This window comes from Urocampus carinirostris, chromosome 5 (assembly GCF_059441175.1).
Source record: "Urocampus carinirostris isolate Australia breed hairy pipefish chromosome 5, RoL_Ucar_1.0, whole genome shotgun sequence".
NCBI lineage: Eukaryota > Metazoa > Chordata > Actinopteri > Syngnathiformes > Syngnathidae > Urocampus > Urocampus carinirostris.
The window spans coordinates 29,753,015-29,775,868 of NC_142353.1; the positions used below are offsets into that span (position 1 = coordinate 29,753,015).

The 22,854-nt window shown below is 38.1% G+C and overlaps 1 protein-coding gene across 4 annotated transcripts in view; it reads right to left on the minus strand.

Annotated features, from left to right (window-relative positions):
• The window catches only part of rtkna (rhotekin a), a 124,796-nt gene that overhangs the window by 40,656 nt on the left and 61,286 nt on the right, over nt 1-22,854 (minus strand). The window contains exon 1 of one of the 4 annotated variants that reach the window (XM_088336414.1): nt 16,896-17,020. The exons of 2 other annotated variants lie outside the window; for them this stretch is intronic. Coding sequence is in view for 1 of the 2 variants with exons in the window: in XM_088336412.1 (XP_088192538.1) it covers nt 3,863-3,886 (24 nt within the window). In the remaining variant the exon portion in view is untranslated. Of the gene's footprint in view, nt 1-3,862; nt 4,236-16,895; nt 17,021-22,854 lie in introns of those variants that run through there. One more of the 4 variants, XM_088336412.1, reaches the window with a different exon arrangement.

Genomic DNA, 22,854 nt, shown 5'->3' on the forward strand with positions numbered 1-22,854 from the left:
GTCAAGAACACACTCACATTCTTGTCTCTTTCTGGGAGATTGATACAAAGGAGGGGATTCCCAGCCCCCTTGCTCAACCCAACCAATGTGTCACAACACCTGTCGTTGGGAGTCATTAGGCGATCAAACCCTGCGTATACAACCCCTAATGCCGATCGCCAGGCAAGGAGGCAGCAATATATGTTGTAAGTTTTAGGTATGACTCGGTCGAAGCTCAAACAGAGACAAAAAAAGGATATGACACGCACATTCGTACGCGCAAACATTGCAGAGTTTGAATTTTTAAAAACTTTTCGGGGACCCGAAATGATTTGCTGTTGACGTCGGGGAAAAATCTGTTACAAAGGGCCTAAAAAGTTTGTATATTACATCATAACCTAAAAACAATGTAAGTAACAGACGCTGTAACCTGAGGGTCTACTGTAACTAATCTACTATTTGAAAAAGCGGATCCTGGCTGAAAATAACGACCTATTCAAAATTAGCTAAGGATAGTACGAAAATAATATAAATAAATCATTATTGATTCGGAAAAGGCAGTATGGCAGCGCAGTGGTTAGTGCGTGTTCGGCACAGTTCTGAGGTCTTGAGATCGAACCTTCCTGTGTGGAGTTTGCATGTTCTTTCGTGCTTGCACTCCAGTTTCCTCCCACATTCCCAAAAACATGCATGTCAGGTTAATTGGCCGGTCCAAATTGTCCTTGTGTGAATGAGAGAGCGAGTTGTCTGTCCCTGTGTGTCCCCTCCCACTTCCTGAAGATAGCTGGGATGGGCTCCGGCAACCCCGCAACCCTACTGAGGATAAGCGGAGTAGATAATGAATGAACGAATGAATGATTTGGAAAATTGGGGCAGCAATGATATTTACTACTTGGATCAATTTATTCCAAAAAACATCTTATTCCACATTATATCAAAAAACATTGTAAGGTAAGAATGCTGTAACCCTGGGGACTACTTTACAAAAAGAGCTTTAAATCACAAGATATGTGTCCTTGAAATTCTCAGGAGTAAACTCCATTTTGATCAACACTAAACCACTAACGTGATTTATTTTTTGATTTTCAGTGGCGACGCGCAAATGCTGATTAGAGGAGCTTGTGGAAAACCACAACTCTACAAGAACCAGTTTTTCAGAGTTTGTACATAAAGATGTGATTGGAGCCTGCAGGGTAAACGTTAATTTAAATATTTGAAAAGAGCCGCAGCACTCTTCAGTCAAGCGATTCAAAATTTGGCGGGAGTCCCACGCCTCGGCAGCAATAAGGAAGGGAACGCATAAAGTAAATCAAAATAAGTTCTGTCTATAAACTTAAACTATGAAACTGAGTATGCACAATGAGAAATCTGATTTGATCCTTCAGATTGTATGAAACGATATCATGTACTCAAATTATAAAAGAAGAAAATATTCTTTAAAATGGCAAATTAATTTGGTCATGTTGATATGGTGGCTCAAAATATTTTTGATGAATTATAATCCAAGAAAAATATTCAACACACTATACTACAAACAGAGAAAACACTTAAAATACTTAAAATAATATTTTATCATTTTTATTATTGAAATTGTTTATATATCGTCTTAAATACTACTCATTTCATGTACTATTTTTTTTTCTATTTTACAACATGTTTCCCACACTTTTACAACATGACGTTCTCTGGCAAAACAAAACAAAAAAAATTGTACACATGCAGACAAATAAGAGCTTGACATAATTCTCATGTAAATGCAAAATGGGGATGATTTTATTTATTTTTGAATATAAAAAAGGCAATAGTTGGATGAAATGTCATTAGCATATTGTGAAACAATGTCAATGCATTTACTTATTCATTAATCGGATACCATTTTATATTTCATATATTTTTTGTTACCAAAATAAGTTCATTGTATATATCTTATTATTGTTTAATCTATTAGCTAAATAGTTTTCACTAATTTATTTAGCTGATTGATCTTTTTTTTTTTTTTTAAATGCAAATTTCACATCATTATACATAACAATAAATACAAACAAAAAATAAAATGTTCGGATTTTTTGTAAATCTACAGAAATCAGAGTGTCATTCTAGGAATGAGTGGAGGGTGTTTTGAAAGGATAGTGGGATGTTTGGACGCGTTCTAAGGGATGGGCAGGGCACCTGTATGATGCGGCAGGGGTAAACCAGTGAAAGCTGTTGGGCCCTGCTGTTGAACAGAAGAGTGTGTCGTGTCACCCTGACCCGGGTGACATGGCCGCTTTTTCGTGTCCCGTTTCATCTGGAGGGACGAAAGCATGACCAACTTGGGTGCCGAGGTGCTTAACTTGTTTGGGGATTTGGGTTGGCGATTTTAAAGATTTTTGTGTGTGTGTTTTTTGCTATTTTTTCCCTTTTTTCTTTTCTTTTTTATTGTACGTGTTTGTCTTGCTGTCGGCGACCCCTCTTGAGGGATATGACGAAGGCAGATAGATAGATTCTTGCTGGAGATTAAAAGAAATGAAGCGCTTCAATGTAAAAATATGAATATACAGTAAATACACAAACTTAATAGTGCAGAAATAATAGAAATACATATATTTATAAATTATCTTTTATACTGTTTCCAAATTGACAATGCAGCCCAGAAACAGGCAACTCATAATATATATATATATATATAAATATATATATATATTTGTACCTTTTTATCACAAGTTTATCCTGAATTGCCACATCCAATCTTGTTGTAAAAATTGTACACTGGGATTTTATCAATGACAACAAAAACCATAACATACCTGTCAATTTATACGTTTCCCCCATACTTTATAAGTGTTTATCATTTCAAATTGTGTACTCCATACTACAATTTTTTTGCACGTGAAAAAAAAATTCAAAAGACTAATCTCTTTCCCATTTCTGCACCAAACCAGATTGTCTCTGTCACTGCTAGCGAAATGATGCATTTTTTTGTATAATAAGCAACACTACATTTACTGTGAGTGGGGGGAAGAATTAAGAAAGATGCTGAAAGAATTGTTTGTATTGTTGAGAGTAAATAAAAGAGACTTGTGTTACACAAATCGTCTTTGTTTTCAATCTACAAAGACTGTCTCGCTGTGAAAATATGGAAGCCTGCTGAAAATGCTGGTCTACTAGTGATCCCAAGAGCCAAGAAGATATCCGCAGGTTCGAGAGCGTTTTCCATTCGGGCCCCGGTGCTGGGAATGCTCTGCCCACTGAGATTTGATCTGCAACTTCAGTTGAACTGTTTAAATTTAGGCTTAAAACACACTAATATTCTAGAGTTTATGAATAACCTATATTTCATGTTGACAATATCTGTGTCTTAATTGTTATTACAACATCTGTTGCAGCCTGGTCATCTTGGAAGAGGGATTACCTCATGTGCGGTCCCTTCTCAAGGTTTCTTTAATCATCTCATTTTGACTTTTTCCTTGCTCTCATGTAGGTTTTAGATCAGGGGATGATGTGATAGTAGTCTGTAATCTGTGCAGCCATTTGAGACTCCCTGTGATAAAGGACTATACAAATAAACATGACTTGGCTTGACACGATGAGTTTTTAAGGGGTTATTAATCCTTATTTATTTAAGAAGAATGCAATCATTAATATTGACATGTCGACAGTGATGCTATTCTATTCTTCCCAGCTTGGGTCACAGATGACGACACATGCGCAGTAGCAAAGGCGACCCAATCACCGCAACCCAATCAGCACCCTAGCCAATGACGCGCTTGACCCAAACGCGCTGGAGCCCCTTACACGGGATGTCCACGTGGTCCACGCTACGCGTGACGTCGCCTGCAGTGACAAGTGACGGATATTTTCCACGCAGCCAACAGAAAAGAACAAAAGCCAAAAAAAAGCTTACCGCTTGTTTGTCAGTGCCGTTCATGATGGTGGGCTCTTTACGCAGTGAACGTCCACGCGCGTAAATAACTCAGAAAATGCACACAAAATCAATCTCAACTCTTCATCAAAATGTAATCATTAAAAATCCTCCGTTGAGTTCGAAAGTTGTTAAAAATCCACGCGTGTCGCGCACGCGCTCATTCGCGTCAAAATGCTCCGCGTCGTTCGCCTTCGCCGCCGTCATACTGCTTGCTTCAGTCCCAAATGCTCCTCCGCTCCGTCCTGCCTCCCCCCACGCCACGCGTGGACGCGCACTCGCCTCCTGTGTGGCACGCGCGCAAGCAACAGCAATGCAAGGGGAGGATCAAGAGCAACGGACGGATGGGCCAAAGGAGTAGTTATGTGTCGTTTGCGAACGAAACGGCTCTATGGAGAGACTCTTGTGAGTAGAAGAACGGGCGCCGGTGTTGCGCCGAAATTTGTCCCCACCTTGCAAACGTCATTAAACGACTTCGTGTAAAATTTTCGAGGGGTTAGAAGCATTTTCGGCTTGTGTACCTTGTAAAAATCCGTTTAAAAGATATTCACTTTGGCGAATTGACATTGTTCTGCATGAAACGTCACTAAAAAGACTCCGTCTTTTCTTACCAATTGATAGACACGTAAACGAGGAGCTTTTATTGTGATTAACCAGCGTTTCGAAACAGTAATCTTCCGAATATCACATGTAATGAAAACTATTATTAATAAATTTTCAAATTCTAAATGGATAAAACGGGAGACGAACGTACGAAAGTTAGGCTAAGGTATCATTTAGTCAAAGTCAAAATTTTCAACTGGCTCAAAAGTAAATTGTACAAGGTATACAAGTGAAAACTCTTTGTGCTTTACTGTTCTATTCCATACCCCCAAAATTTAGATACAAAGTTCTTAAGTAACGTTTGCTATAAGAGGGACATTTTATACTTGGGGGGCAAATTTCCGCAGGACACTGGCTCCCCACCCAGGGTTCATACACATTTCTCATGGCAACATTCAAGGACTTTCAAAGCCAATTTCTCCAGTACGATTAAAGAAAAAATCCGGTGTGAATCATGTATTTTGCACAGTCACAAATATATCTGAAATCTACATATGTGATTTTTTAATCTCGTGTGAGCATTTATCAAGACATATGATTTTTGGATTTTGAGTAATTTTTTTTTAGACAAATCTCTCCTCATATAGGCCATTGGGTAAAAATGACAAAATATGTAGCTTACATTTTCAGTTGCAGGAACTTCTTCCTATTACAATTTACCAGCGGGAAATTCTACCTTCATTTTTCCCATGATAAATGTTTCCTTACTGCACTGGTAAGCACATTTGCTTAACATCCAAAAGGTTCCCGGTTCAAGAACGGGTGGAAACATATGTTTGCTTGGAGAGGGATGGGCGCCACCAGGCTGTACTTGCCTCCAACCAACCAACCATATAATATGTGAACCGAGCACTAATACACATTTCATAGTGCCCTGTTTAAGTATAGCATGCACATATCATACAATATCATACAAACTCATAACAGCAGCCGTTAATGACGAGGGATAAAGAAATGCAATGGATAAGTTAAGACACCAGAGAGCAGGGGTGGCTTTATTTTTAAAGAAACATAGCAACAATTTCAAGCTTTTACAAGCACTACACCCATAATTCAAACAGTTTTCAATGCTGGAAAACACAACATTAAAATTCAAGCATTTTCAAAGATTTTAAGCACACCTATGAGCCCCGCCCACCAAATCGAGAGTCAGTTTTCTTTGAGACGCTTTTTTTCTCCTTTTGATACAGTTGAGAAAATGGTTGGAACGCTTTTTTTCGGCCACTTTTTACCACAGAAGAGGAAGTCGCCTAACTCTTAAAGCTCATCTTCCAAAAGTAAGTTAAACTTAACTTTATTTATCTTTATAGAGCATATTATTTTATGAAATTTGTATTTTTGTTAGTACAAAACAATGCAGATTACTTATACAAGCCTTAAACATACAAAATATAGCACTGAAGCAACTTACGAAAAATCTCAACTTGAACGATCGTCCGGAAGTAGGGCAGCATCTGTACTTCTTTTTATCACTTTTCTTTTTTTCTCTTATTTGTTTAAAAAATGATTTATTTGTTTGTTACTTTTTCATTCCCCTTTTTAAAGTAATTTCATGCAAAATGTCACATAATAATTGGTAACACAGTATATGGATTTAAGCAACAAAAACAAGCTGAGGAACCGTTTGGGAGCAGAGAGAGACGGCTCTTTTAAATGAGCTGTGTCGAAAAGCGCCAGTTCTCTAAAAAGAGCCGGAATTCCCGTCACTACAACCCAGAGACTTTTCTGGGGGAGGGCGGGTGTGTAGAATGACTTGTCATTTCAGACATGCCCCCCTACACACAAAAACATCCAGGGTTCCTTAAAGGGCGCACCATGTGTTGGCAGCTTATAAAAGTGTCATGGCACTTTCTCCCTCCCACGTTTTTCTATTCATACGTTTCTTGGCTCCTATTACAAAAAAAAAAGTGGGATGTTGTGTTTTCATACATGCAATAACCACAGCAGAAGGGGATGCTTACTTCTGTTTTATTTTCCAGTTTTATACTAAGCACTGACTCAACTTTTTTTAAAATTAGTAATATGACGTACGCAAAATCACCACTTCCCCCATTCACATGAATTACATTCTAATTTGGCCAAGGAAAAACCTACCAACACTACCGCTTTCTACATTAGATTACCTCCAGGGTTGGGTAGGGTTACTTTAACTTGACTACTTTCAATTACTTTTGGATTACTCCAATACCAAATATGCTAATAAAAGACAAAAGAAGCTAAATATGAATAAAATTACAAAATTTTGTGCAGGCTTGGGGAGTAACGGAATACATGGAACGTCAAAAATGATGTTGGCAAGCTGTTTGGATATATTTTCATTTTGTTTCTGTCGCATTTTATGTTAGTTTTGCCGGAGATCAAAGCCAGGAGAGAAAGCTTACCACGTGCTGTGAGTCATAATTTTATACATATTTAGTTTCTTTTGTCTTTTATTAGCATATTTGATATTAGAGTAGTCCAAAAGTAATTGAAAGTAATCAAGTTAAAGTAACCCTACCCAACCCTGATTACCTCATTGCTCCCCTTAAAAACGCCTACACCTTTTAAAAATTCAAAACCCCAAAATAAATAAATCTTGACTCAATATATTTTAAAATATTTCAGTCAACATCTGCTTTCTGAGGAAGAGAGACTAAGACTTTGTGTCTTAATGAACCAATCCACTGATCACAATCCACTGAGAAAAATAAAATGTTTGTTTAAAACCAGTTGTTTATGTTTTAATATTCTGGAGATGGATTGTATTACACGCATAAAAACAGAGTGCGCAATAACATCTACCGCTCCTTATGCAAGGATGTAGGTTTAGTTTTGGCATTGGTGGGGACAGAGCACATGTTTTTAAGTAATCACATAATATTGGTGGAGACGAAACAATGATTGCTCAATAATGGTGAGGATGGGTCCCCTTCGTCTAGCCTCAACTCTGCCCTTAAATTTGGTTAGTTTTAATTAAATACGCTGACTCTGCACAGGAATTTCTGACCACTACATGTAAATGTATTGTGTAGTGAAACGGGAAAGAAATGCTACAAAGCATAAGGCACAAAACAAACTATAGAAACTCAAAGTGACCAAACCACACTATTTTTCTTAATTTTCTTCGCTCAACCTTTCTCAAGGTTTCTGTTTTTTGGGGGTACCTTTAGCAGCAAGACGGCAGACAATCATGTCAGCTCCCTCCAGGTGAGCCTCGTGCAATGTAAAAAATACAAATTTGTCAACCTATGAGCATTAAAAGAAAGCATCTTTATGATACAAACACAACACCCCTTCAAAATAATAATTACTATTACTAAGTTGTGCTCTTGTTTTGGGGATCAACACTGCAAGTCCCCTATAAAATCTAAAATACAAATAATTAGAATTGGATTAGAATCAGATTAGAATTGCCATCATTGTCATTAGCAGCATCGTAGCGAACATTGTTTACAACAAGATTAGACGTGGCACTCCGGGATGGAAATGTAACAAAGAGAAAACCAAAATAAAAAAAGAATGTTAGGATACATAGGTAAAATCATTAAAAAGGTAGTGCTTGGAGACTGGCCAAAGTAGTAAGTGCATCAAAACATTAGTGCAATACAAAGTAGTGCTATGATATTTAGCAGCAACATGTTTCCATAATATTTCAAGAATATTTTCTATTCACAGTAAAATTCAAATAAAGAATGACTTTATTCCAGTCACTCATCGAAAACAACAAAGTACGGTGCTTGCTCTGAAAGTGTTCTCTATTCCTGTGACTCGTGTGTAAACAAAGTGTGCAGGCTTGCCAGAAGCATGGATTTACAATACATATTGATGGATACAATTGTAGCATTCAATATACCTGTATATGGACTGTGGCATTTTAGCCACAAAGGAAGGAAATGAAACTGATTTTTTGAATCAAAATACACTTGAGGTTATCTTTAATCAGTAGGAGTTTTTGTGCGTAATTTGTCTTGGTGCTTCAAGTCCAGAGTGTTTTGCAACATACAAATATCCCGGTCGAACCCAGTAATGCACACAGGTAGACAGAATTCTATTATTATGCTATAGTATCCTGTATATGCGTACCAAAATGCCCTGGGGGCAAAGTGGGCTGCGATGGGGTGCAGTAAACGGACCACTAGGGCCACTGCCCGTCAATGCTGAAGTCCGGAAAACGATTATGAGCGGATGATGAGGGTGCTGTATCGGAGTCAGATCAGGAGGCTTCTCCTGCTACTGGTGACCAGGGAAACTAGTATTATCTGCTTCTGACACACACAGAAAAGCGGTGCACAGACGACCAAGGCAGTACAGAGATCCATGGACCGTGATATACTGTATGAATATAAATCTATATAAAAACAATTCCTACTTTGCAGATATTCCCTTGACACGTAGTTATGGAAATTTTTTACTGCAAAAATGGAAGGAATATTGTATTTGAGTCCGCATTGAAGGAGAAAGAACATCGCTACATGTTTGATAAATCTTTTGTGGCACCACTCTTGGAACTTTGACAACTGATAAAATCCCATTCTATGAAACGGTGCAGCAACAGTCCAACGAGAAGACACAACATCGGTCTAATTGGTACGCAGCGCATGCATGTAATTACTGCCAGTTGCTCATTCTGCCGGATAAAAATACAAACTGTCATCCATCTTCTAGCATGCACGCTTGTGCTGACGGACCGGCCCGTGTGAGCGTGTTGCCAAGTTTCCGTGCAGCGAAGCGCTTCTCTTTGTCAACTGCTGAATTTGTGATGAGGTGCATAGGAAAGGGAAAAAAAACACGGGATGGGTTTAAGTGTGGGAACAAACAGGGGAGAATCAGCTGACTTGGAGTTGGCCTCGAGGAAATCCGCAATGAATAACAACTAATGGAGCGTCCGAGCAGTCACTTAAAAACACTAGGATGCCACAAAAGCCACTTCCCGAACATTAGTTCGAATTACTGTTCGGCCATGCGGAGAAAACATGATTGTTATGATTTGTTTGTATTTGAGTATTAGAAGTGAATAGAAGTGAAAAAGAGAGAGATTCAAGCAGCCGACGTGTAGGAGGAAAGAGTCATTCTGTGGGCAGCCTCAGCCCGAGCAACAATATACACTGGTTTGATAACATACTTAAAACAGAAAATGGTAAATATGTGAAGAAATGTTTAATTGTCACAAAATATATATTATATATATATATATATACACACATTCATCTATTATCTGCATCGCTTATCCTCAGTAGGGTGGCGGGGGTGCTGAAGCGCATCCCAGCTGTCTTTGGGCAGTGGGCAGGGGACACCCTAAACTGGTTGCCAGCCAGTCGCAGGGCACACAGAGACGGACAACTCACTCATTCACACCTAGGGACAATTTGGACCGGCCAATTCACCTGAAAGGCATGTTTTTGGAATGTGGGAGGAAACCGGAGTGCCCGGAGGAAACCCACGCAAGCACGGGGAGAACATACAAACTCCGCACAGGAAGTCTGGAGCTGGATTTGAACCCACGCAGGAGGTTCCCAAGACATGAACTGTGCCGCACATGCGCTAACCACTGCGCCGCCGTGCTGCTCACTAACCACCCATTCACCATATATATATATATATATATATATATATATATATATATATATATATATATATATATATATATATATATATATATATATATATATACACATACATACATATGGGTCACACGGAATTTATAATACAGTAAGAGCTATGGGTTGCATAAAAATAAATAAAAACATTTTAATTGAAATAATTTTTTTCATAGAAGATAAATTGACATTGTGACATCTGATTTCACCAATAAAATCAATTTTAGCAACAAACAATTAACATGATAACCATAAAAGGGCACTCAAAGACCACTCTATATGTTTCTCAAAGGCAGAACAGTTACCCTATGCAGTATCATTTATTTTAACTATGCTTTTCCAATTTCAGCTAGCATATTTTCCGGTATACAATGTGCAATTGATTATAAGGTGCACTTAAAAATTTCTGGCCAATTTTTTTCTTTTAGGGGGTGTCTTATAGGCTGGAAAATACGGTCAATATCACAGAAAAAGTAATATTTGTTATGAATGTGTAATGTTTGCATTTTGTGTACGACATGCTAAGTGAATACATTTTCCACACGTGCACTGAAAAAAAAAATTTTACTACCGAAGCCTTGGGTTCCAAAATGCAATCATTAAAAATTATTTTGGGTATAAAAGCTATTTTTGGTACAAAAAAAACAAAACAAAAAGACAGCCAATTATGTAATAAGATTATTCATTTAGAATATTTTTAAGATATATGAACTAATTATTCTTTAAAATATATTAAAATTTATTTTAAATATTTCAAACTTTCAATCAGTAGGGACATCATACTTTTCATAGTAGTTTCTGCAAATTTAATTTCAATGGCTTCATTAAAAAAACATGTTTTCAAGTGAATTTCATCCATTTCAGAATGTTGTTTTACAAAATAATGACTCATGCTGTCAATCAAAGTTGGTGGGTAGGGCCTGTGCTTGAGCCTAAGAATCGATTGTTTTTTCTGGACATTGGTCATGTCTGTCATGTACCTCTGCCTCCAGGTGTTTGATTGACAGCAGCAGTCATTATTTCATTAAATGGTATTCTTAAAATAAAAAGTTCATTGTGGAAAGGGTCATTTTGAAATATGTTAAAACATTATTTTATTTCATATTTTGAATAGAACCATTAAAATAAAATTAAAAGACTTTCTAAGAATAACTATGTTCTCAAATACACTACATTATCGAATATTTAATTAGGATAATATTCATTAGTATAATATTGATCCATACTTTTTTTAAAGAATCATAAGTGCAGATTTCATAATAATTGATGATTTAAAAAAAGGAATAGCCACAGTATATTAATTGCCTTTTTTATCAAAATGTGTTTCATTTCATTAAATCCTTTTTATTGGTATTTTGCACTGCTTGGCCTCCATTCTTTGATGGAGTTCCACATGGTTCGATCTTGGGTCCACTGTTATTTATTTATGTTAGTTGTGCATGCTTGGGCTTCAATACTTTGTTAGAGTTCTACATGGTTTGATCTTGGAGACCACACTTATGTAAAAAAAATGTTATTGGGCACTCAAGCTTGTAAGTTTCTCGGGGTTCTACACAGTTCAATCTTAGGACCACTGTTATTTTATTTGTTGCGGTGTATAAATTATTTTGGTTCAAATTGTAAGTAGTATTTAATGTGCTGATTATATCTCTCATCTTGCTAAAGTCAAATCTTAAGTCATTTGTACAGTGATGTGAAGAATTCTAAGAAAAAAAGTCAGTGTTAATGGCAATAAACTATCTCTCTGTCTGCCAAACTTGTTAAAATTAATTTAATTCTCGAATTCTGGTAAACGCTGACTCAGCTCCTTTTATGAATAGAAAACAAGCACATGAACAAATCAGTCCTACGAGTGAGAAGACATGTGGAACTCAAACAAGATGAGTCTTGATAACATAGGATTTAGAGCTGTAAATATACTTCCCGCTAATCAGATTAAGGTTTCATCAGAAGGGAGTTTAGCCTCGCTAGCGTCCTGAGAACAATTTACATTCACAGTTCAACTTGAGGGATAAAGCGTGGATGTGCATCTGAATGAGGAGACATTATGAACGGACGTTGTTCTCATTCAATGTCATTATTTAGCAACACTTTTTCTCAGGAAATAAGGAGATTCCTTCACAATCCCCCTTCCTTTGCTATTGCACAGCATTTCCTCTGCTTCCTTTCTGCAACAACTGCACACTCTCATGGCCGTTTCCCTAAACACATCTAATCCTTTCTTTTTTCCTGTTCCGTGTCTGTGTGCAGCGATAAAATCTTCATGCTAATCATGCCCTGCAGGAGAGACTTCTGAGTAAGATAAGAAAAAATTCACATCTTGGGAACCTTTGCCTACATCGCCCTTTGCTTTTCTGCAAAGGTGCATCTAAAAATAGCACCAGAACCAACAGATAAATTGAAATTAAATGAAATTTATGTTCAAATCATAACTGAGGACGAGCAATTGAATAGCGAGAAAAATAAAGGGTACCACTGTATTACATTTATTTATTGTTTATTGATGGTTTTTCATATTTTGGAATGTAATTTTGTTTTGCTTTTGTTTCATCTTTCTTTTTAGATCTTTTGTGAAATTTGTCATTTTCTTTGGTCCAGGTAACGTGAATAGGGTAAGAACACATAAATAATAATAAATTATATATTCATAATTATAATTTATTGTCAATAAAACATGTCGAATGCTCAATCAAATCAAAAGTACCATTTATTTATTGTTATTATTTCAAACAATACTGTTTTTAACCACATATTAGATTATTGGGTAAAAATGAATTAAATAAATGAAGCTATGCATATTGTTTCTTAATTGGCTTTTAGAATTGTATTTTTTTGTTTCCACTTATGGTTCTATTTTTATTTTATGTATGTATTTATTTTTTTCAATGTAAGCGTTTTTGGTCCACATACACACTTGTCACTTTAATTAACAGCCAAAGGAAAGTGAAAAAGGTAAGTACACAGGATAAAAGTGCTTTAATCTTGATTTAAATTGGGTTTATGTATTAGTAACCAGCTCAGTAGCCTAGATGGTAAGGCGCCCGCTTTGAGACTGGGAGGTTCGGGTTCGCGCCCCGGCCGAGTCATTCCTAAGACTTAAAAAGTGGTCGGCGGCGCCCTCTCTTGGCTGCGGCTGCATCGGGTCAGATGCAATCGACATTTCGTTCTGTGTACATTGTTACACAGAATGACAATACAAGGAAATTATTATTATTATTATTATTATTAGTATTGGCGATACAAATGTGAACAGCAACAATTAATTTGTTTTAATTCTATCCGTATACACACATATACATAGAGATATAGAAAAAGAAATTTAAATGAATATTTATATCAAAAAGTACTGGCAAAAACAAAGAAAACACGAACTGCATCTTATACTCTATGCAAAAACAAAAACATCCCTCTACTGCTTTTGAAAGGTGGTGTAACTGCCCCCTTCTGGACAAGCAAGGTTATTGCAGCAAACCAAACCTGGATCACTAAGTTTATTTTTCTTCAAATAAATCAATATTCCAAAGTTAAGTTATTTAAAATCAATCACAAAAACAAGTCAAAATACTAGTTAATGGCTGTGTTTTGCTTCTTAACACACAAAGGGCAAACAGGGGTCAGCGCCTGTCAGTCTCCACCAATCAAATTGAGCCAATCTTCTCACCGTGGCCAGTACACACAGCGTCAAGGGAAGAGACAAGCGAGATTAACCTTTTCAGCAGCTAGTAATGAAAGGATTATAACACATATGGTCACCTGTTAGCTCTGTGTTTGGAGCGCAATGAGGTCACTACGGTAGACCCCCGGGATACAACGTTTATCGATTCTAACGAGGGATTCACAAAGTGTCATTGCTGTATAGCGGGGGTATAATGGCATTTAGCTCTGAACCCCCAATGCCCCTAGATAAAACATTAAAATAGCATTATAGTATATTGTAAGTAGTATATCGGGGGTCGGTGGGTTGATCCCTTAACTATTAGGGTTGTAGGGGCACCATTTTCTGTGGTGTGTCTTGGGCAAGTGCAAACTGGTGGCGCCTATCCCTTTCCAGGCCAACAATATATTTGCATATAGGTAAAATAACATGATAAATAAATATACATGCAAGGAACCATTACATTTAAGCTACCTTGAGTGCAGGCGTTTCAAACATTGTGTATTTATTTATTTAAAAGTAAGGTAAGAGAGAGAAAATATATGAATGTATTTATTTGTTAATGCATTTATTCAATTACTGTAAATGTTGACATTATTTTGGTATTAATAAGTTTTTATTTGTAATTGTAATTTCTTTGTATTGGTAATTTTATGGGCAGCACGGCAGCGCAGTGGTTAGCGTGTGTGCAACACAGTTCTGAGGTCATGGGATCGAACCTCCTGTGTGGAGTTTGCATGTTCTCCCCGTGCTTGGGTGGGTTTCCTTCAGGCACTCCGGTTTCCTCCCACATTCTCAAAAACAGGGATGTCAGGTTAATTGGCCGGTCAAAATTGTCCCTAGGTGTGAATGAGCAAGCAAATTGTCTGTCCCTTTGTGGCCTGTGACTGTCTGGCAACCGGTTCATGGTGTCCCCTGCCCACTGCCCGAAGACAGCTGTGATGGGCTCCAGCACCCCCGCGACCCTACTGAGGATAAGCGGTGCAGATAATGGATGGATAGTAATTTTTGCTTCCAAATCAGGGGTCTCCAACGTGGTTCCCACAAGCACCAGGTAGCCCCCAAAGAACACCTGGGTAGCTTCCAGACAGCTTCTGGCTTACCAGTGATGGGTCATTGTGAATTCCTAGGAAATTTGATTTCTAACTGGCGTGATGTTTTAGTGGTTGACTAAGCCTAATTTAACTACTTCCAAAGATCCCAACAAAGTTGTAACATAGTAACAACCTAGTAATAACATAAGTCTTTACTTTAGAACTACTTATCTGAAAGCACTTTGCACGTTTAGTGAACAAAAAGTAGCACTCAGCTTCTAAAAGGTTGGTTACCCCTGCTTTAGTGTGACCTGACTTGAGCTGGTTGAGTGGAGTAACGGGTGTACAGTATGTTAGAAAAGAAAGCGACGGCAGATTAAACATAAAACCGATTTTAAAGCTCCACTGCGAGCATCGTCATGCCCTTAGAACAGGGGTGTCAAACTTATTTTAACTTAGGTGGGGGGCACATTTTAGAAATAAACATTCTCACAGGTTCAGACTTGTAAATTAGTAACATAAAAAGTGTGCTTTAGCGGGAGGGCTGGGTGTCTTTCAGATGCTTACATTTGAATTATGATTTATGGGTAGGATTTGATTATGGGCCTGTTGGATGATTTGATCCAGCCTGCCATTCATTTCTGAGAATGTCAAAAAAAGAAGCGAGTCTCCAGGTAATTTATATCAAGGTTATGATTTTTTTCAAATACAGTGAATACAAACCAACCTATCTGGCTGCTAGAGGGCAGTGTTGAGTACAGGGTGGTTAGTTGATTCAGGTTTATAACCGCTTCTACTCAAATGTTAAAAAAAAACAAGTTACACATTTAATGCTCAACATGAAAATGTTTCTTAAACCTCCCATTGTTTGTGATTGAATGTGTTGCGTTTGGAAAACTTTCCTTGTCATTACATATTACCTATGTTTTTATAATTGATGTTCACTATTTTTTGTGTATTGTGACCCAATGCATCATCTACTGCACCCTGGTCATCCTGGAAGGGGGATTACCACATGTGAGACCCTTCTCAAGGTTTCTTATTTTCCTCATGTTGAGGTTTTTTAGTTTTTCCTTGCTCGCACGTTGGTTTAAGATCAGGGGATGATGTCCTTTTAACCTGTACAGTTCTTTAAGACATATTGTGATTAAGAGCTATACAAATAAATGTAACTTTACTTGAATCCGTGTTTTTAATAGTAGGGTACGTTACTAATGTAGGCTAAGTGATAGAGCATAATTTTAATAAACCAAACTTTTGAGGTGACATTCTTTTACTCTCCAGCCCACCTGAGAACAGAAAGTCAAGATCCGGCCCCTCAGACAAACAGTTTGACATCCCTGCTTTAGCATCACAGCATAGCAAATAAATACAGAACATAGTAAGTGTTAACAAAGCACACAAGATTTTGAGCTGAACGGGGTGAAAGGCATTGTGGGAGGGAGTTGAGACAATCAACTATTATTATTTTCATAATTCCATGTAGCAAACCAATTGCAGACCATCATATTATAGGACCTTGACCAATAGCAGACAGTTATCTAGGAAAACAATGCAAAGCTTTTGGGCAAACAAATAGTTTGTTGTTGATCTCATATAGTGCAAAAAAATGCTGTAAAGAGGGGCCGAAAAAAAGTAATGTATTCTACACCGGGGGTCTACTGTACGTGAGGACGTTAACCCGAAACATGACATCACCCAGCCGGCCACTTGGCTTCCACTGACCTCATCTCAACAGCTCAGCAATCCTTCTCAGCACCTCAGACCGCAACAACAGCCTCCTTTCAACACAACTCCCACGTCATTAAACTCTAACTACCGAAAACCCGCCTCCTAAACCTGGAATTCCCCCATAAAAATCTTGCCAGGGGCGCTCAGGCATTTTTGGACAGAGCAGTCATGGTTTTCTTGTTGATGACTTCAGAGCAACACCAGCCTTTCTTCACGCTAGTTTCAAAGATAAGTGTACTTTAGGAGATTTTACACACCCTGCCTTTTAAGCTACAAAAACAAGCCAAAATATTGTCATTAGTGGGTCTCCTGTCCAGACATAAACTTACAGTATCACTCACTGCATCACAATGCCCTTGAGTGAACTGGAGGAAATGGGTTATTTTTGGCACAGATTTCGTTGACCTTGTACTTACCACTAGAGGTCATAGTAGCTTGAAATGGAGGTGGAGCGTTTGCATCCAAGGAAAACACACAATGTAAGCCGGAAGTATACGATTTTGCCTAATTTGGAAGCCTACTTCTATATTTTCTAGTATCAGCCGGATCAAGTTAAGCCAGTAACGGGACATAAAAGCTAATGTTAATCCCTGCAAGTGACAATAAAAGAGCAGCTGAAAAGAGTGAATAGTTAAGTTGGTCACACCTGGTTAAAGCTGGTGGAAGGCGGGTGACAATGAACAGGGTTCGTCCAATTTTTTAGTATCCATATTCAAGCACTTTTTAAGGACTTTAACAACCAATTTTCCAATTTCTGCAGTACCAATTAAATTGATTGATAGTAAAAAATATTATCATTAATATCATTTATTTATCATATTGTTAATACTAAAAATTATGAAAAATATTTTAACATTTGTAATGGATTCCACCAACACTCACTATGTATTTAAGGGAGTAGCAAGCCACAGAAAGACAATTCATCTAAAGTTACATTTTTCTTCATTAAATGCGTAGTCTATGGAGTCAGACTGCCGAGAAACAAGGCAGCATTTTCAAGAATTTATGAGCACTTAACCCAAAATTTAAGTACTTTTCAAATATTGAAACACAACATTAAAATTAAAGCACTTTCAAGGATTTCAAGCACCCGTAGTAACCCTTACTGAAGAACGACACAAGCGTTATTCACACAGCAGCAAATAATAACAATAGCTGTTGACAGCGAGCCATAGCCTGCAGTTGAGTGGATAACACAAGTGGCTAGAGAAGGAAAAAATGGGAAAAGTGTCAGGTTCCTGAATCACTGGACTTTGCGACCATCAGATGCAGAGCTCAGCTGTTGAAAGTACGTTCCCTTTAAATGTTGAAAGCACTACCGGGATAAGCTAGCTTGGTGAAAACATCATTTGTGATTCTGTAGTACAAGATGAAAGCCAAAAATGTCAGCTTCTTCAAAGAGCGTCTTCAGTCAAGTATTAAAATTACAAATTACTTATAAGTACAAAAATGGCATTCATTAGATAGTACGTGCAATATTATTTGAATTCATATTGTTTTATTTAAATACATAAGGTATTTTACACCACTAAGGGGTGGTATTTATGACACACTGTTGCTTTAAAAAGACAAACTCATTTCCTATGTTCAATCAGACAACAATAGCACCACATATGGTCATAGAGCACCAGTCTGAATTCTGATAGGCTTGCACTTTCTAAACAAGTGCACACATATGATGTATGACACACCTACTCGTGCATGCAGTTACTCACTTTTTGGCACGCTGAGGGAGGGGGGGGGCACACATGTTGGCTCAGTTGATCTAATTTAAACAGTTTAATGTAGTGGCAATGATGCTGGCTTTGGCTACTGCAGCGCAATGCCCACAATAGATAATACGTTGATTTAATCACGATTAGTGCGGACGAACATGGCTTTGTTTTGCTCTCTGTGCCGGAGATGCTTGAAGCATTAAAGCAGAAATAGAATGGATGCAACTCCCACATGGCCAGTGTCAAAGGCGAGCAGAAATCGATAAAACAACAACAGATCTAGTGCACTCAGCCGGTAAGCTAAAACATACACAGAACACGTCCGAGCACATTTACATGCTTAGAGAAGAATTAGTCTACCATATGTTCGTTTTAACACCCGAAAACAACCGGCGCGTAAAAAGACCCAGCTGCAGCTGCTCAGATGTGTGTGTGCTTGGATTTAATATCGCTGCTTGCTTGCAAACGATAAATAAAAAGATTAGCTGGTTTTAAGTGTTACAATTCACTGGTGTCCAAACTTTGACCCGGGGTCCACACGTTAAACTTTTACGGAGACGGATAATGTTTCTGTCATGTAATCTCCATTCATTTTTCCGCTCCTTCCTACATGAATGTCGTTATTATTTTAACGCATGATCCATGTATTACCTCAGAAAGTTATTATACAGCAGAGGTCTGGAACCCATGGCTCACGAGCCAAATATGGCTCTTTTCATGAGTACGTATGGTTCGAAGATAAAAATATATTTCATGCATTTACTCAATGTATTATTACATACAAAGCAGAGTGTTGCACGTGTTGGACAGAGACAATACCAACTGACCCAAGGGTTCAGTCCAATATATATAGGACACAGTTTTAACAACAGTTTACAGTCAAGGTGTCACACCAAGAGACCCCGTTTCGGCTGTAAATCTCTAAATAATCCTTTAAATGAAGACACTTCATGCTGAAGAGCCACTTAATAAACTTTGGATACCAAGAAGCTCTAGCAAAGTGCCTAGAAACTTTGATTGGGTGTGCGGTAGGAATGGGCGCACTCCATCTCCTTCTCGCTTAGCGCTATCTGCACTGAAGGTCAACACGTTGGTATCCTTTGTTTGCAGTATTTTCTGACATTTTTAAAAACAAACTTTGTCCGCACCTTGTATAGAAAATACTATTCAGGTAAAAATATGATAGTCAAAGTGAACCTCAACTCTCTTAAGGTACGCTGGAGGGAGACAATTTTTTAAGTAGGGTATTTATTTTGACATAGGACTTAGGCTCTGGCATTGTTATTGTTTCATAGATTTGATCAAACATCACACAATTAAATAAAATGTGTTAAAGATTAAGCTTTTGTCTGGAGACTGGGTTTGGGGGTAAATTTTGTCTTAAATATTCTTGGCGTGGCTCTCTCTCTCCAATATATTATACATACATACATCCATTATCTGCACCGCTTATCCACAGTAGGGTCGCGGGGGTTCTGGAGCCCATTCCAGCTATCCTTGGGCAGTGGGCAGGGGACACGCTGAACCGGTTGCCAGCCGGTCACAGGGCACATAGAGACAGACAGCTTACTCGCTGATTCACACCGAGGGACAATTTGGACCGACCAGTTAACCGGACATGCATGTTTTTTGGGAATGTGGGAGGAAACCGGAGTGCCCGGAGGAAACCCACGGAAGCACAGGGAGAACATGCAAACTCCACACAGGAAGGTTCGATCTCAGGACCTCAGAACAGTGTTGCACCTGCGCTAACCACTGTGATGCCTTGCCACGTAGATTATATATCTTATATATATTATATATATATTACATATATATACAGTATTGCTTTTGTGGCTCTTTGGGTCAAAAATGCTCCTGATTGCAGTTATACAGAATTTAACTTAATAGGACAGGAAAATCTTACAGAGAGTCATCAACACAGCTAAGGAAATTATTGGCTGGTCTTTGCCCAGTCTGGAGAACATTGCCGGCAGAAGAACCGACAACATTATAAAGGACCACTTCTTTCACCTGATGCCTTAACAAGCACTCAAGGATGTGAAAATATAGATCTTGCCTATGTTTTAAAAGATATATATTGATATTTAATTTCTTGACTCTCTTTTGGATATATGTTGCTGCTAATGCCATTGCACTTATTTTTATTGCACCATTGTTTTAAAGCACTTACACTGATAAAGCAGATTTCAAGTACTTCCTTGTAAATATTTATCCATTCATCCAAACATTCCCTTAAGGGGTTCTAAGTCAAATCTCATGGTAAAAAAATGTTCACTATGTTGTTATTAATGGCAATAAAAACCAGTCTTATTTGAAATGGTGTTATGTTGTATTAAATAACCCGTAAGACAAATTTGTTTTAGACTATTTCATAAAAACCCCAAAACAAGGTAATTCTACTAAAAAAGCCCCAAATTTAAGTTGTCCATATTTTACAAAGGGAAAGAATTAAAAATAGACAAAAATTGAGTTTGGATAATATGGAAAATACAATTTGAAATGGTTTTCTTAAGAAAAAAAAGAATATTTTAGAAGAAACAGTGTCCTCACTTCCAATACATGCCAGATGTGGCAGCAGCGGGTGATAAAATGTAACAACCTCCACATTGCATATTTCATTTCTCTATAAAGCAAAAAGTATGGAACCCCCTAGTGTAAAATTTTGTTGCCAAACCAAACCGTATACAAATCAAAGTGTTTTGGCATGGTGTAGACTAGAGAGGAAGGATTAAAAGAAGGTGATGCTGCAAGCGGAGATTTACATATAGAAAAAAAAAAGAGCGAGCCTCTGAGTGAGACGATAAAACGCTTTCATCATAAACAAAAGCAGAGCTCAGGAGGTGCAAGTGTCACCTTTGGCTTCCAATAGGAGCACCTGTCGGCCCACGTGGACATATACTCTTTTTTATTTTATTTTTTTCAAGTGAGGCCGGCTCCAGCCACGCATGGCTTCCAAGAACAACAGAGCTTTTATTCACATATCTGCCACTCCTCCTAACTGCCACATGGGCGCCGGCGAGCTTGGGTGTGAAGTGAGGTGTAACATTCAAGGGGAAAGGAAAGGGAGGGCAATGCCTTAGTGTTGGGGTGCAGGAGGTGCTGCGGTGAGCCACAATGTTTGGAGTCAGTGAAGTGGACCAGAGGTCGATTCGGAAGCGAGGCTCATTTTTTTAGTGTTGTTTTTCCAAAAAATGTAATGGGTGTGCGCAGTGTGTGATACAAAGCCTTCTTTCTCCTCCGCCTGGAGATAGAAAGAAGTGGAAAATAGTTCATCTATGGTGGGGGTCGGCAACCCACACTTCCTGGCACTCTTCCTAAAATGTAGGAATAGAAAAAGATGAGGGAAATATATTTTTATTTAAGTACAGACGCTCCCCTACTTATGACCATTCGACTTACGAAAAAGGTAGATACAAACATTTTTCCCGGGCATTGCTGTAAGTTAGATTTTGTATTGTGTGCACCTTTTTCCGAGTACAGGACATTATTGTAGTGCTTCTTTCTGCTGCAGCCAGCGTGTGGTACTGTGAGAGGTCACTCAGCATCCACCTGAAGAAGAAATACAGTTCCTCTTCCTAGTTCGTGTGTAAACATTCTATACTGTATGTCTAGCGCGCTAAGAACTTTTACATTTTTATTGTTTAATATCTCTTGCATCCATTCAATATGGTTGATGTAAAGTGTAAATAAGAGGCGAGCCATTGAAATGAAATGAAACTGGAATAAGAAAGCTTAATGCGGTTGAGAAAATGGTTAGAACGGAAGAGGAAGTCGCCTAACTCTTGAAGCCCATCTTCCAAAAGTAAGTTAAACTTAACTTAAACTTAACTGTCCCATAGGGGGCTTCATAGGACAATGTCGTACAAACGAATGCCAGCTGCCATTAATCACGAGAGACAAAGAAATGCAATGGCAAGGCGAAGCCACCAGAGAGAAATGTCATTTTTTTAGCAGACTTGTTGAGAAACATGACAAATTTCAAGCATTTTCAAGGACATCAAGCACCCGTACAACCCTGTTTACAACCAAACCAACGGCATTGCATAAACATGCAGGAATGCAACGGCAGTGAGCTCCAAGGTGTTAAGAACGGATGTCCCTTGACCAAACCGACTGATCCGCTTGAGTGAGCAGCCGAGAGCGCTGATTTATAACTTAAATATTTACTCACACACGCACAAGCACAGGCTGAGTAGCGGGAGGGAGGACTGTTTGATGAAGCTCTCCATTGTAGAGGAATGTGAGACGGCTCAGACACGACTATAACACCATTCGCCAGAGAGCAAGCACCGTTAGCTCGAACAAAAACATCATTGGTAGCTAAACACACCTTAGCTGAGTTAACATACTGTACAAACATACACATACTGGGCTTACTGTGACTTTGTTTGAACAGCATCACGCAGAGATTGGAAAAAACCTTGACATCTTGTTCGTAGCCACATAGCATCACAGCTTCATGTTAATGGTGATGAAATACAAACTAGATTTTTTGTAGTGTTTAACTGAACTTTTTGCAAGTTGTAATTATATAGAGAAAATTTTGTAAAATAAGAAATATATATTGATATCCTTTATTTTTATTTGAAAAATCATATGTCTTGATTAATGCATACGCAAGATTAAAAATTGCATATATCATATACAGTATGTCACA